Raw genomic sequence first — 14,584 nt, forward strand, 5'->3', positions numbered from 1 at the left:
TTTCCATGTAAATTTGCACATAAGGGCAATTATGAAATGTAATTAAAATGAATGAAGAAATATAAAGGGCAGGCTAGAAGGGTCTAAAACAATAATTAGAGAATTATACTGAATAGAGGGATATTAAAAGGTTTAGAGCAATAATTAATGGATAGGATTTGAATTTCATACTATAATTAAAATGCAATTTGTTTTTTTAGTTTAAAATAGTTTATTGATATATGGGTTTACGAGCCTCGTGCGGATGACAGCCAAGCACCTCAGACATTCTCCCTATACTTCCTAAGCCGTTCCTCATGCCCCTAGGACAGCGTCTATATATAGTATGAAATATGAACGATTGTAACCGTATGTTATTTATTAAGTCCAAAACAAAATCACCTATGGCCAGATTGGTTGGCTACGTGTTCGGTGTGGGGGCCAGCCGGCTTGTGGCCCCCTTGTTCCTTAAGCTCTTTCTTCATCCATCACTTCATCAATTCTATATTTCAGGAATAAAATTAAAAAAATATCCTGTGAGAAAAAAATGAAAAAAGTATAATTAGAGTATAATTAGTTAGTGCATAGCTGTGTATATGACAGTATGTCTTTCTAATAAGAAGATAATAAGTACCGGCAGGAAGTGCAATCCAGGTAAGTGCACATGTAATACAAGCACAATTTATTATATGTTGGTTTTCTTGTGGTTTTGGTATGATTATCCTTTATTTATACTCTATTATACTATTAAATATTTAAATATTTTATATAGAAATAAAATGTGTTCACTTTTTCTATGAAAATATTTCATTGAATATGAGTTTATTACAAGAAGAAGAAAAATAATAAATAAAAGAATTTACTAAAATCATTTAAAACTTACATAGTGGCGTGGCCAATGGTAAATGGCTGATTAAAGACACACAACACTCTAAAAGGTTCCTACATGACGTGTATGAGTTGGCTATATTTTTGTAATTGAGATTTTTTTTATTGATTCTGTTTGTTTTCATTTATTCCTGAATATAGGACTCGGGTATAAATTTTTAAATAAATTAAAATTATTGAGAAATGTTCATTACAAAACATAGAAACAATTTATAAGAAGTCTCAAAATAATATAATTTTCTACCAACATGCGATAAAAATTAAGAATCACTGAATAATCAATTATACTTTCAAAGAAAACTTAAACAAGCCAGTTTTATTGAATTGTTATAGTATGATGTGTTTGGTTTAATTTCAAAAAGGAAGAATGTATCTGTAGTATAGTAGTATATTCTAGTATAAATATATTAAATTGGCTTTCTATTTATGAAACAGAAATAAAAGATCATTAACAAATTAACTAGAAACAGTATATTGGGACTATTGCTGTAGGATAGTAGTGATGTAGAGACACACACTAATAGGTATATTGTAGTATTATAAATAGGCTAATTAGGTAGCATATGTAATAAACAAGTAGTTATAGCTAATGTGTTTTCTTAGTATAATATTTCGGGTTTAGAGACGGATTTAAGTTTTTTTTGATAGTTTTTTAAGTTCTTGTAAACGTAATTCTCGTGTTATGGGATGGGTTTTAATTAAAGCATTTGAAATATCATAGTGAATTCCATATTTACAGCCGTTGTAGTTATTGTCTCTTATGGATATAATTCCTTCATCACTTTGTTTAATTTCTTGTAGTTTGCTATTTTGAATAGCACTTGAAATGTCTTTTAGAATGAATCTTGGATCATAGTCCTTTTTATAGAGTTTTCTCATTGAAATAGGATCGATTATTTCATCTTTTGTATTTTTATCCACTAAATACGCATTCATTCTTTCTAAAAGATCTTTCATAGTCAGACAAAAAACAGCACTGGTTTTATAGTCAACCTCTGCATGGGTTTTGTAGAAACAGTGCCCATATAATGCTGTATTAAGAGAAGGATTTTTGCGCTGTAGCATGTCAATGAAAGAAGCATGCGCTGGTTGATTAATAGCACCCACATGGCTTCTTTCGTCTTGTATTCTGCTGTCAAATTTATATGTTGTATACTCATAGACACTTTCATAGAATCTTGTATTCCAAGTTATATTTATATCACCAGTCGCATTATTAATTTCGGATTGAATATTCATGTAGTAGCAGTGGGGCTCCTCATAGAAGTCTGTTGAATTTCGTATAAAGAAGTCGCTATAATAGTGTTTAATAGCATAATTAAGATCACTTTCTTTCATATGTCTTTCAATTACTGACGATCTTGAATTATTTATTTGTATTCTGGAAGAACTTGAATTAGTCTTAAAAAATGGAGGAGTATAAATCTCTGTATAGTCAATTGGCACTAAATCTTTATATTTACCCAATTTAAATACGTTATAATTAATGCTATTCTTGTCATACGGCCCAAGCACTGCACCAGAGACCATAAACTTAGAAAGAAATAATGGAATTCTTATCTTATCCATATTACTGTCTTTAACATTACTTTTTACTTCTGATGAATACACAAACTGTGCAAAACAGAACTCGGTTTCATAGATATTTTCTTTTATGTAATAGAATACTACATTATAGTTTTCACTTTCTATTGTCTGTACTGTTTTGTTTAAATCGGAATCATCGGTTATTAACGACCAGGTTTTATCCTGCTTGCAGTACTTAAATGAATACACATCTCCAATCTTAAAATTCTTAATTTTTTCTTTTGTATTAAAGATCTTTTTAATATTATTTTTTCTTTTAATAGCCCCTGTTTTATATCGTGTTCTTATATTAAAAGCGCTTTTTAAATGAGTTATTATGTTTTTAATTGTATGAAACTGATAGTTTATAATTGTACCATTTTTTTGCCTATGTATGTAGTAGGGAAGATGAATCATTGTAGCTGTGTGCCACTCATTGTCTACAAATTGCACATGATAATGGTCTTTTATGCTTAGTAATGTGTTATTTTCAGCGAATATGTTAGTGTATTTTATCTTATCTATGCCAATAACATGAGTAAAGCCATTGTTTTCTATTTTACCTAGACTTTTTACCTTTGCAATAGATTTAAAAAGTTGTTGAGCCTTTAAACTATATTCCCCTAACATTTTACTGTGTGCTCGTGTTTTATTCATATTATCTATATGAATCAATCGCGTTCTATTTCTAATAGCGCCTTTTTTTTTCTGGTATAGTTTATATGCCATTCCATGATATTTATAAAAAATACCAACTTTATTACATACAAAATTATATACTTCTATTGCATTAGAATTGCCTATTAAATTCTCATTGCCCTCATGCAATTTAATTTGTTTAATTGCATTGTGTGCTTCTTCTGCCAATTCTTCATCTTTCTGTGCAGTGTGTATAAGATATGTTATAATCCACTTTAAATCCGGTAGCTGTTCAATTTTTAAATCATTTGCAGGGCCTATTATATTATTACTCTTATTTTTTTTATCCCTATTCATTATTTTTGCTTTAATTTCTTTAACAAAACTATTAACTGCACTCTGTGGCATTTTATAGAAGTCTTCATATACCTCTGGTATTAAAAGAATGGTATTCAACTTTTTTTTAAGTTGTATACCCCTCTCTGCTCCTTCTACAGCTATTTGACTATTTATACCACTGCAGCAGCAGTATAAATTTACTTCTTTATTTATCCAAATATCTCCAAGAGTTTCTGCTCTTTTATTAGCATGTAAAGAAGTAATAGTGTCATAATAATATATTGTTATTTGACTATGATTTTTAATATAATCAACTAGATCATTTAGAAATCCGACATACCATAATGGATTAAGCTGTCTGTAAACACTAATAGATTTTTCGTCTTTTATCTTTTGAAATATGATTTTTAGTAGAAGAAATCGCATGCCCGTACTTTTAATCATAGTCCAAATATCTGTTTCTTTATCACTTTCCCACTTTTTAATTATTATGTCTGCTCGTTTGATATTTTTTTCAGATCTTAAAGATCTACTTGAGCTTGAAACCAGTGCAGTTTCAAAACTTTCTATATAACTCGTATAGTTTCGTATAATAAATTGATTTTCAGCGGCACAAAAACACAATGTACTAGTTATAACCAACTTACTGTTAGAATCAACTTTAAGAGGATTAATAGTAGTGGATGTGGTTAGTTCTGAAGTTTCTTTTAATGGCATTTTTGAGGCTGGCTCTGATGTTAGATCCATTATTGGTTCTGTAGCTATGTCTATTGCTGAGTTATCTACATTGCTCTCTGCATTATTCATACCCATATAACGAGCTCTTTTGATAGCGTTAGAATTTTGAGTATTGTTGTCTGTATCATGGGGCCTTTTATTTGAATTAGATGGATTTAATGTCTGGCCATCTGTCTGCATAGGTTGGTTAGTATTGTCAGATGATACAGAACTACAATTGTTAAACATACCCCACATAAATCGTGTATCACTTGTGCTTAGATTATCTATTTTACTTAATTGTTTCTTATACGCTGCTTTAAACCCCCCGCAAGTTACAATTTCTATACTTATTATAAACATCAGTCCAAATATAATACATTTTTTTCTTAACTGCTTCATATTGTTCTTACATTTTAATAAATCGTAAATTCTTATATAGTTTGAAATATTTTATAGTTTAGAGATGCTCTAGAAAGAAATAATTAATCAGCTAAATATGAAATGATATTTCTGTTTATAATTTTCTAATGACATATATATTCTATATATTTTATTATGTTTAGCCAAGTCTATTTCGGGTTATATTTATAAAAATAGAATTCATTGGTCAGTTTTTTCTTTCTGTATAAAGAATATTGTTCAAGAAACTAATTTGCACATACCACATATTATAAATTTAGTATATGTGAAGTAGTCATGGTTTATTAAAAATAAAATATTAGTTGTGTCTTACAGTATGTGAATAATAAGTATTTTCTTTAATTTTAGTGTTATTTTTCTATAAATAAAAATAGAATTTATTTCAATTTCATTTTAATACTACTATTGTTATTATGTATTTGAACCATAAATTATTAAATATTTGACACTAATTCCTTCTTCTCTTACTCTTTAACCATAGATACTATAAGTAGTTTTATTTTACTTAACTTGATACAATCACTTCTTTAATATATAATATACATCATTTCTAACATGGGCCCTCTTTCTAAGTACTTTATTGTTCTTTACTTCTTTCTATATATTCTATTGCACTTCCTTCTAACTCTTTCTTTCTTTCTTTCTTTCTTTTTTTCTTATTTCTCTTCTTCCTTTATACTTTTATTTCTACTCCTACTATATTTAATACAATAATCCTATAATCCTACAACAATTGTATACCTAGTCAATTCACACTAATATAACACACCCACCGCTCTCTTCTATCACATACTAGAATTATAGCTACCCACACCATCCGAACTCATAGTTAATAATGGCATATTTGCACCCGCCCTCACAAGTTTGTATATTATACGCACACACCCTTACTAACTCCTCCCTCCGTGTATTCCTGCCTACCTCGCATACTATACATTCTTGGCCTTCTTTGAAGAGCCCCTTCGCAAAAATAACCTGACGAAAAACTCTGCTGCAGGGGTATGAAAAGTGAGGAAATTGGCCCCAAATTGGCCCAAATATTCGGGTTATGTCGGGTTGCAGGGGTATACTTACCTTAAAGGGAAAAGTTGCGTCCCAAAGAGGAAGTGGGAAATATGTGGGGTATAAATAGAGAAGGAATTTTAAATTTTATCCACAGGACGAGAGACTTCTCAGCCACAGACAAATACATTGTTCGGTCTGGAAACACTCAGCCCTGTGGGTCAGTCCGAAACAAAATCACCTGTGACCAGATTGGTTGGCTACGTGTTCGGTGTGGGGGCCAGCCGGCTTGTGGCCCCCTTGTTCCTTAAGTTCTTCCTTCATCCATCACTTCATCAATTCTATATTTCAGGACTAAAATTAAAAAAATATCCCGTCAGAAAAAAATGAAAAAAGTATAATTAGAGTATAATTAGTCAATGTATGGCTGTGCATAGTAGTAATAGGATGAGAAGATAATGTGTTTAATGACTTTTTATTAATATCTTTATATAACCCGAAATTTGCATATAGCAGAAAGAATGCTCTATAACAATTACTTTATTAAATGAAATTGCACTTACATAGTAGATTTGGCAATAGTCTAAATACATGCAAAGTAATTTTTTTTATAGCGCATATGCTAGTATGTTGAAAGATTGCTGTTAGGTTTTTCTTCTTTTTAAATGTGAGCTACTACGTGCAATAACTAAACTTTATCTTTATTAAGTTTTAGAAATTCTTATATAGTTTCTATCACCATTATTTATTATCCCGGCAAGCATGCCAATATCCCAAAGAATGTCCACACGCATATTACTATTACACCAATTGTTTTATTGCACTATAAGAGAAAATATCGGCTCTGCAGCGGGCATAGTTCCCGAATACCTACGAAAAACCAATTATTATCAATATTATTTATAAAAGAGTAACTGCTGTAAAAATGTAGTAAATTGGCTTTATTGAATATAAATAGGGCTAGTGTCCAATATTTCGTTGTATTTGTATTTTATATAGTGGCACCCGATCATTAATTGCTTGGATTGTTCCATAGTCATCCAATGGAAGGCTAGCAAGAATATTCAATAGGAAATAAAATGAATTAAAGTACTCATCTGTAGATTTTTTAAATCGCGAAATAATAAATGCTTTCCTTGCTAAATTCATTTTAACAGAGAATGAAGTAATCCGCATGAACAAAAAAACTTTATCCAAATTGGATAGATTGCTATTTAGTAACTTCTCTCTTTCAAGCTCTATCTTATTGCTTAGATCCGTGCTTTTTATCATATTAAATGTTTCTATAGCAATTGTATGCATTATTAAAGATTTAATAAAGCTATACTGCTCTCCAAATGTGGTTTTTGTTCTAGAAATAACATCACAGAATTTATTCTTGAAACATGAGCTTTCTTCTGGAACAAATGAAATAATCATATGCCCTTTAACTGCTTGCACCTTTATACTGTTTTTTACGCCATTTACAGTATACGTGATGACAATTGATCCTAATACTTCATTCTTACAATCCGATCTATGCCCTTTTGTAAAGTTGCAGTTTACAGTTACAGATTTGTTATAAGAAAGGTCGCTGAAAAGCTTTTGTATATATTTTTGAATATCACTAAAAAGCTTATTAAGATTTGTAGCTTCATTATTTAGTCGCGCCATAAACTCGCTTATCCTGTCTATATCAGAAGAAGGTCTTCCAGAAATCTCTACAATGGCATAAAGCAGATTTAAAATGCCTGCTCGTATTTCATTTCTTTGGTCTTTAACATATGCAATGTGCTTACAGCTAAGTCCTGACGGCACTACATTCCAATTAGCCTGCATTTTGGCATCAATTATTTCAACCGGTAAACTATATGTTGTAAAAAACTCCTGCATTTCAGGCTTTGATTCCTTCATGTGCTCAAGAGTATATTTTCGGGTTTTTGAGTTATATGCAAAAGAGCTGAAAATTCCCAGAATAGCTGCCTCTACGCAATTACTGTACCGCTTATTAGGATCATCCAAAAGCTTCTTTTCTATATAATCATAGTGTGGTACTTTTGTGTAAGCAGGTATTTGATCACTAGACATAAATGGAAACATTTTACACTCGTCTATAAAATATGCAAAGTTTTGATAGATGTCTAAATACATCATAACCTCATTAGAGCTGTTTGCTTCTATAAAGCATTTGCCAAATACGTCATTTTCAATGGTGCAATCCTGGTTTAACAAGGTTTTATCTGCAATTTGTTTACTAAGGATTTCATACACTGCATTATTTAGCTTAATTGCATCTTCTTTCGACTGAATAAATTCATATATATACATCTGTATTAAAAACTTAGGGCTATTTAAGAACAGTCCAGTTTCAAATTCTTCCTGATTCTCTGGGGTTTTAAACTCGCCATTATCCCACAAAAGCGGATTATTTCGATTTTTAATAAAAAACTTAATTATTTTTGCAATATCCTTAATGTTTGTGTTACTGGTTGAATTACTTATTTGATTTTTCATTTGAATAGAAAAATAGCTCTTTTTGCTCTCTTTGTTTTCAATTAAACCCAATTCTGAAGTAGCCTTTTTATAATAGATAGGAACATCCACTCCTTCTGAAAGAAGCAAAAGAGCAGCTAAGATGTAGTAAGTGCAGGTATTAACTTTTTGTGATTTAAGAAATTCTGCAAACCCATTTGTATTATTAGATTCTATAGGTGAATCTTTTTGCATATATGGAAACATTCTTAGCAGAGTATTGTAGAATTTCTTCATGTAAATTCTCTTTTTTATCGATGCAATAAACTCCAAATTGTGAATCTTGTCCTTAGAAGGGCTCCGAATAAAATCACTAATTTTCAATTCATCATTAGAGCTCTTCATTGTAAGCGTGTAGAAAATGTCTATTTCAGAGGCAAATTGCCTTTTATTCTGCAGAAGAAGATTGCGATTGTATAAATATCCACGAAGCATGTTTAGCGGGCCATCAGGATTTATCACCAAGCACTTTGAATTATTATGTGTTAGTATCTGCTTTTGAACCTCTCTTATTTCGGGTATCTCTATCTTTCCATAGATAATTTGTATTAGCATCAATCCGATCACATAGTATAAAATCATACCCCTTATAAATTTTTTTAAGTTTATATATTAATTAGAAATTATTTAAATCCTAAACCAGCTAGAATAGTCTATTACTGTAAGCACACACATTAAACATTAGTTTGTAAATGATTTTTAGAAATAAAAGAGTCTATGTTGCCAAATTGTAACAGTATTCTTGCTATTCACCGTATGAGGAAGTCTTCGTGAGTTTTCTCCTTATTATTTTCATCATATGCCAATATGTAATTGTTAATGATGCCGTATAATAAATATTCCAAAAAAAGAAATATGCATTCTTTTATAAATAAAAATAGGAAATCCACTATTTGCTTGTTATAATTTTTTTTAATAGAAATCAGTCTTGTTATAATATGCTGTTGGCTGTAATTAAAGCGCTTTCTTTAAATTTTAGAATTAATTTTGTGAATATTAAACTCTACTTCAAATTAACCATTAGTTGAGTTAAACTTCTAGCCAATACGCATGTATATATTTCTATAACTCAAAGTAAGAAGATCAAATAAATAGATCAATTACTGTAAAATACAATGTATATAAAAATAACAAATGCTTTGGTGGTGCGCCGGGTATATGCGCCAATTTTATATGTAGAATGTTTGATTAATATAAGCTGGTGTAAGTTGTTGATGTATTAACAGAAATAATTTTTATTTATTTTAAAGCATTATATGGAAAGTCTTCACTACAATAAGACTATTAAAATATTTTAAAAAGACATTTATTTATAAAAAGTCTGAAATTATTAAAAAGCAAATTTAGTAAATAATAGAAAACAATATTCTTTCTTGATTATTATGCAAACAAATGAATTTCTAAGTATTTTAATTTATATTTTCTTGAGTATTAGCAGTACATTAATTGGCGAATAAATAACTGCTGATATTATAATAGAAATCAATTTAACAAAATGAATTTAATGTGCTCACGAGGAGGCACCGTCGTCGCCTGGATAACATAGTCCAAGATAGATAGAGATAGTATTGAGGGATGCTCTTTATTATGATTATTAGAATATCCGGATGTGCGCGGGCGTGGGGCCCTTGTGGTGCTATTGGCGCTGAGCCTTTTAGTAAATGTTTCCCGTGGTTTTCCCATTGGTTCTCGTATGATTTGTTTGGGCGCGTGCTACTTATATAGTTCAAAGTTGATCCGTGATTATTAGATCCCGGCCTTTTGCCGAAAAAGAATCATCGCATGCATAGGCGCATTGGAGGATCGGTCTCGGGCCTGCGCGCTTGAGCGGAGGTGTCACCACAAAATTTAATAATAGCTAGAGTTGTACGTGCAGTTAATCATTAACAGAGGACTATTCTATTTTTATTATTTTAGAGTATGGTGTAAACATTTCTGGTTGAAAAAACAGTCTGCTAGCTACTTAAATAAATGTTATCGCTTTAGTGAGAAATAAAATATAAAAAGAAAGAAATACCCAATTTTAGCCAAGAATTATCATAATTCAAAACAAAAGCTGAATAAAATTCCAAAATAACTGTTCTGATTTGAAAACATTCTCGGGCTACTTCGTTTTATTATATATTTTTGTTTTTGATATATTACATAAAAATATCATTCAGCTTTTCTGATATAGTCAGAATAAGATTAAAAATAATATAAATACAACTATAAATACAGAAAAATAAAATATGAAGAGGACAGCACGAAAAACAATTATTCTAGTAATATTTTGCTTGAAATTCATCATTATACCAGTATCTGCCAGTATGCTTGCCCCACATAACAATACACGCAGTATATACGAGGTAAGCAGCCGGATAAGAGGCAGTAGAAACAATCCTTTATTGCATGAAAATAATCAAATTGACCAAGCAGAAGAGAACATAAGACACAAAATAAATGAATTGAGACGCGGAGAAGAGAAGTACAACCAAACTAAAGTGGATATAGCCAAAGAAGCTCTAAGTATGCTTAAAAAGTGTGAAAGAATTCTTCCCACAGACCTAAACCGGCTATATATTTGGAGTGAAGGATACGATAGACACCATAACCAGATGTCGGGGCAAGATATAGAGAAGCAAATAGTAGAATGGCAGCAGATTATACCAAGCACCTATAACAGCATATACACAGCTATTGAAGATGAACAATTTACAAAAAATCTACTAATTTCACCAGATGGTGCTAATACTATAAAATATAAATTGAATGATCTTCCTATACTTACTCCTAGAATTGAAAAATATTACAGTAAAATTTCAGCAGACTTAAAAAACATAATTCTACTTTCTAAAAAAGCAGAGAGTAAATATGACAGAAAAGAGTATTTTGTAGAAGATAACTTGGATAGAAAGGCCCTAGCCAACTGTTTTGTGAGTCTAGTCTACCCGCCTTATATTTTTACTACATTCAGTATGTATGATATACTTCTAAAGCATGGCTTCCCTAATACATATGTAGAAAGAGGGCTATTAGATAATTCTGGAGAGCAAGTGGGGCATTTTATAAACAATATTGATAAATTGAAATTAAAGCTGATTAATTTCTTTGGATTTATCACCACACAAATATCCAAATCCAATGAATCAAATAAAAAGTTTGTAGAATATGCCAAAAAGTTACACAAACAGGGCGTGAACATATATAAAACAGTAGAAAAATCAGTGGATCCCTATGGAAACATTGAAAAAAAGCGGCAACAGTACTTACACGCATGGAGACTTATAAATAATTCGTTTAGTCTGCAAGTCCCAATAATAATTGAACTATTAAAGAACATTTTACATGCAAGTGAGTGTAATCTAAAGGAATTAAAATACAAAATGAATGTACACACAGATGGTTATATATTGAATAGAAAGGACCATTTAGAAAAATTAAATAAGTTGGCTATTTTAGTAAAGGGGGTTTTAAGCCCTCAGAATGGCGATGATTTTAATGAGAGTATGATCATGACAGTCAACTCTGCCAATTACTATTTAACAGAGCGAATAATAGATATTAATTGGCAAATTGTCAGCGGATTACATTTCATTCAAATACGAAATAATAATAAAAATATAGGCTTTGTAGAGCTCAAAAAGCAGCTAACAGAAGACATAGGATGTATTTGGAAAATAAGCACAATTGTGCAAAAATATATAAATTCGCCAGAATTTCAGCCTCACATAACTATAAGCAAATATGCAAAGCAGGTAACTAACAACTTAATTGAGGTGGATACAAAATTCAATAACTCCAACTCGATATTTAGCTCAATAATCAGCGGAAGATTCGCGGTTTTGCTTACATTATGCGTTAGTGCACTACAAAAAGCTCTTTTGTTTGGAAGCTATTAATAAATTAAAGGTTTATTATATTATTGATGAGATTTATTGTTTCTTAAATCGGTTGGTCTCTTTATTATAATCTGCAAATTATATTAACAGAATATAGAGTGGCTTTCTTCAATAGCAATTTATTTAATTTAGTTAAACCAGAAGGTTAATAAAACAAGTACAAAGTTCCTAAGCGTAAAAGAAAGATGATTTATCAAATTAAGAGAGTATGAATGGAGAATATGACTCAAGAATGTTAGATGCCATTTAGTGCGTTTAGTTCACATTATATAAAAATACACTTTATTTGACTTAATACACCCCAACAACGCATATATACAACATTCCTAGTTATATAACAATAGATGAGCTAGTTTGTAGTAGATAAATTAATTAACCATATTATAATCTAATACCTGTAGACTTTTTGTCTTTTCTAGCACCTTTAAAAACAAATAAGATATATTCATGTATATTTTATGCAGTATTCTCTTTATAAATGAAGACACCTGATCGCTCAAGATTATTTGCGATATAATGCACCAAACTATGAATATGGTAATTGCTAATAATATAAAAATTATTAATAGGCCCAGTAAGAATTCCTTTAGTGTACCTTGGTAAGCAGGAGAATCATCAGGAGAAATTGTAAGCCTGTTTATAGCATCGACTAGTTTTAACTCATCTTGATTAAGCCCATTATCTATTGATATGGGAATAGGCGAGCTAAAAATAGCACCTATTTTTTCCTGCATACATGCTCTATATACATCAGAAACATTTTCGATAAAAGAATCTGTGTCAATAGGATACCTTTCGCGCAATGGCTTAAGATTGTCTATGAATTTAATAGATCCAGGGTTTTTGTAGCTCTGAAGATCCTTCAAAACATATTTAAACACGTTCTTTGTATATATAGCAGTGTCTGATAAATTATGTGTTTTCTCTATCATGAAGAATAGTGCGCTGTATATGTTCTGTATAATCGGAAAACCGTTTTTTTGCTGTCTTTTAGCAGAAATTACCTCTTTTATTAACTGCACTGCCACATTAACTCCAATGTGATTTGTGCATACAAATATATACAGCGAGTAAACATCATCATTGTCTAGCCCCAATCTATATAAACTCAACTCAGCACCTTCCTCTCCATCTTGCCCAGCAAGCATTCCTCCAAATTCTGTTATTATATCTAATACCCTCTGTAACCTAGAACACTTTCCAGAGCTAGACGGCTTAAAAAGATAATTTAATGCGTCAAAAGCATCAATCGGCCCCAGTGTTTGTGCATACACATTATTGGACAGGGCGACCATGATATCAGTTCGCATATACCAGTCAAGTAGATTTTTATCCAATATAAATAGATGATTGGTATTCATAAAATTATAATATGCATCTCTCTGCACATGGTTCTTGATATCTTGTCCAGTAGCATAAATGCCCCCCACAAACATTCTAGTCTTTTCTATCGCTTTATCAATTGTGGGTATAACCATATCCTGGTTATATTCTATAGTTTTTTCAATATACTCGCATAGAAATACCATAAATGCATTGTATGCTAAATTATTTAATTCTAGGAACTCCTCTTTAAAAAGAACTCTTCTTGCATACATATTTAGCACTGTGTATATTATGTGCCTTTTTTCATAGAATGATGTCTCTGAATCCTTATCGTTAGCAAAGAAAATGTTTTCTGAATTTGATCTCAGCATTTCATTATTGAAATCCATCTAAAAATTTTCAATAGTGAAACAGGTTTATAAATTGAAATTTAAATATGCTTTAACTTGGTTTTTATATTATTTATTTCTAGCCAGTGAAAATACTATGCTTTTATACTAGCTCAGGCAAATAAATTGTATACTAGTACTATGTTTAGTGAAATAAATATAATAGAATTAATATAATATACGGCGGTCAATACTTTGTCTGTGCATGATCCCAAGAAGTCAAGCACCAAATATCTTTGGGCATTCGCAAATTTATGCAACTTCATAGTGAACATACTTATTATAAGATGTAGAGTATAGAAGAATATAAAAAGGGAAATTATTTCGCGAATAGCCACTAAGCCGGCAATATCCCCAACTATGAATCCCAACATATATGCTATAAACACTATAAGACAGATGAGCATACCAAATAGCAAGTTAAACTGAATAGCTTCTACATTTGTAGCTATACTTAATATTAGTATAATGTGTTTAAAAAACACGAATCCGAATATAACAATATTTGCCACACCATATATCTCTAGTATATACTTACTTGGTAGGAAGAGCATGTTAATAGGAGCTCTATCTAGCAATGGCGCAGTGTTATTTGTTTTTACTCCTCTTACTAAAATCATTAATAACAGTCCGATGTGAAATACTGATAGTAATGGTATAGAAGATACAACTGCATTGGTATAAACACTAGGCTTTATAAAATTAACATCAATATTTTATGTCTTTTCTACACTATCGTTGTTTTCAGAAGCAACTTCTATATCAATTTCAATAGCAGGCTTTTTAATCACTAGAGTACTAATCTGCTCAGCAGAGCTAGATTAAGTGTTTATGGGTGTGGTGAATATTTCATTGAGTTCAAGAAATTCAGTATTTTGGTTGTCTTTTATTATTGCATCTTCTTTATGAACCATGCCATCTTCA

The 14,584-nt window shown here is 30.7% G+C and overlaps 5 protein-coding genes across 5 annotated transcripts; 1 reads left to right on the top strand and 4 right to left on the bottom strand.

Annotated features, from left to right (window-relative positions):
* Positions 1-1,497: 1,497 nt before the first annotated feature.
* NEPG_02251 (uncharacterized protein) lies at positions 1,498-4,530 on the bottom strand (the record flags this gene model as incomplete). The annotated part of the gene is made up of 1 exon (XM_013204624.1): positions 1,498-4,530. One exon carries the CDS (start codon positions 4,528-4,530, stop codon positions 1,498-1,500), a length of 3,033 nt encoding a protein of 1,010 aa, XP_013060078.1.
* Positions 4,531-6,482: 1,952 nt separating this feature from the next.
* Positions 6,483-8,646, bottom strand: NEPG_02252 (uncharacterized protein; the record flags this gene model as incomplete). Its single annotated transcript, XM_013204625.1, has 1 exon — positions 6,483-8,646. The coding sequence occupies one exon, from the start codon at positions 8,644-8,646 to the stop codon at positions 6,514-6,516; it is 2,133 nt and encodes a 710-aa protein (XP_013060079.1). The 3' UTR covers positions 6,483-6,513.
* A 1,649-nt stretch (positions 8,647-10,295) lies between these two features.
* On the top strand, positions 10,296-11,945 carry NEPG_02253 (uncharacterized protein; the record flags this gene model as incomplete). Its single annotated transcript, XM_013204626.1, has 1 exon — positions 10,296-11,945. One exon carries the CDS (start codon positions 10,296-10,298, stop codon positions 11,943-11,945), a length of 1,650 nt encoding a protein of 549 aa, XP_013060080.1.
* A 216-nt stretch (positions 11,946-12,161) lies between these two features.
* Positions 12,162-13,660, bottom strand: NEPG_02254 (uncharacterized protein; the record flags this gene model as incomplete). The annotated part of the gene is made up of 1 exon (XM_013204627.1): positions 12,162-13,660. The coding sequence occupies one exon, from the start codon at positions 13,658-13,660 to the stop codon at positions 12,314-12,316; it is 1,347 nt and encodes a 448-aa protein (XP_013060081.1). The 3' UTR covers positions 12,162-12,313.
* Positions 13,661-13,773: 113 nt separating this feature from the next.
* On the bottom strand, positions 13,774-14,280 carry NEPG_02255 (uncharacterized protein; the record flags this gene model as incomplete). Its single annotated transcript, XM_013204628.1, has 1 exon — positions 13,774-14,280. The coding sequence occupies one exon, from the start codon at positions 14,278-14,280 to the stop codon at positions 13,774-13,776; it is 507 nt and encodes a 168-aa protein (XP_013060082.1).
* Between the last annotated feature and the right edge of the window lie 304 nt (positions 14,281-14,584).

The sequence above is a fragment of the Nematocida parisii genome, assembly GCF_000250985.1.
Source record: "Nematocida parisii ERTm1 unplaced genomic scaffold supercont1.6, whole genome shotgun sequence".
NCBI lineage: Eukaryota > Fungi > Microsporidia > Nematocida > Nematocida parisii.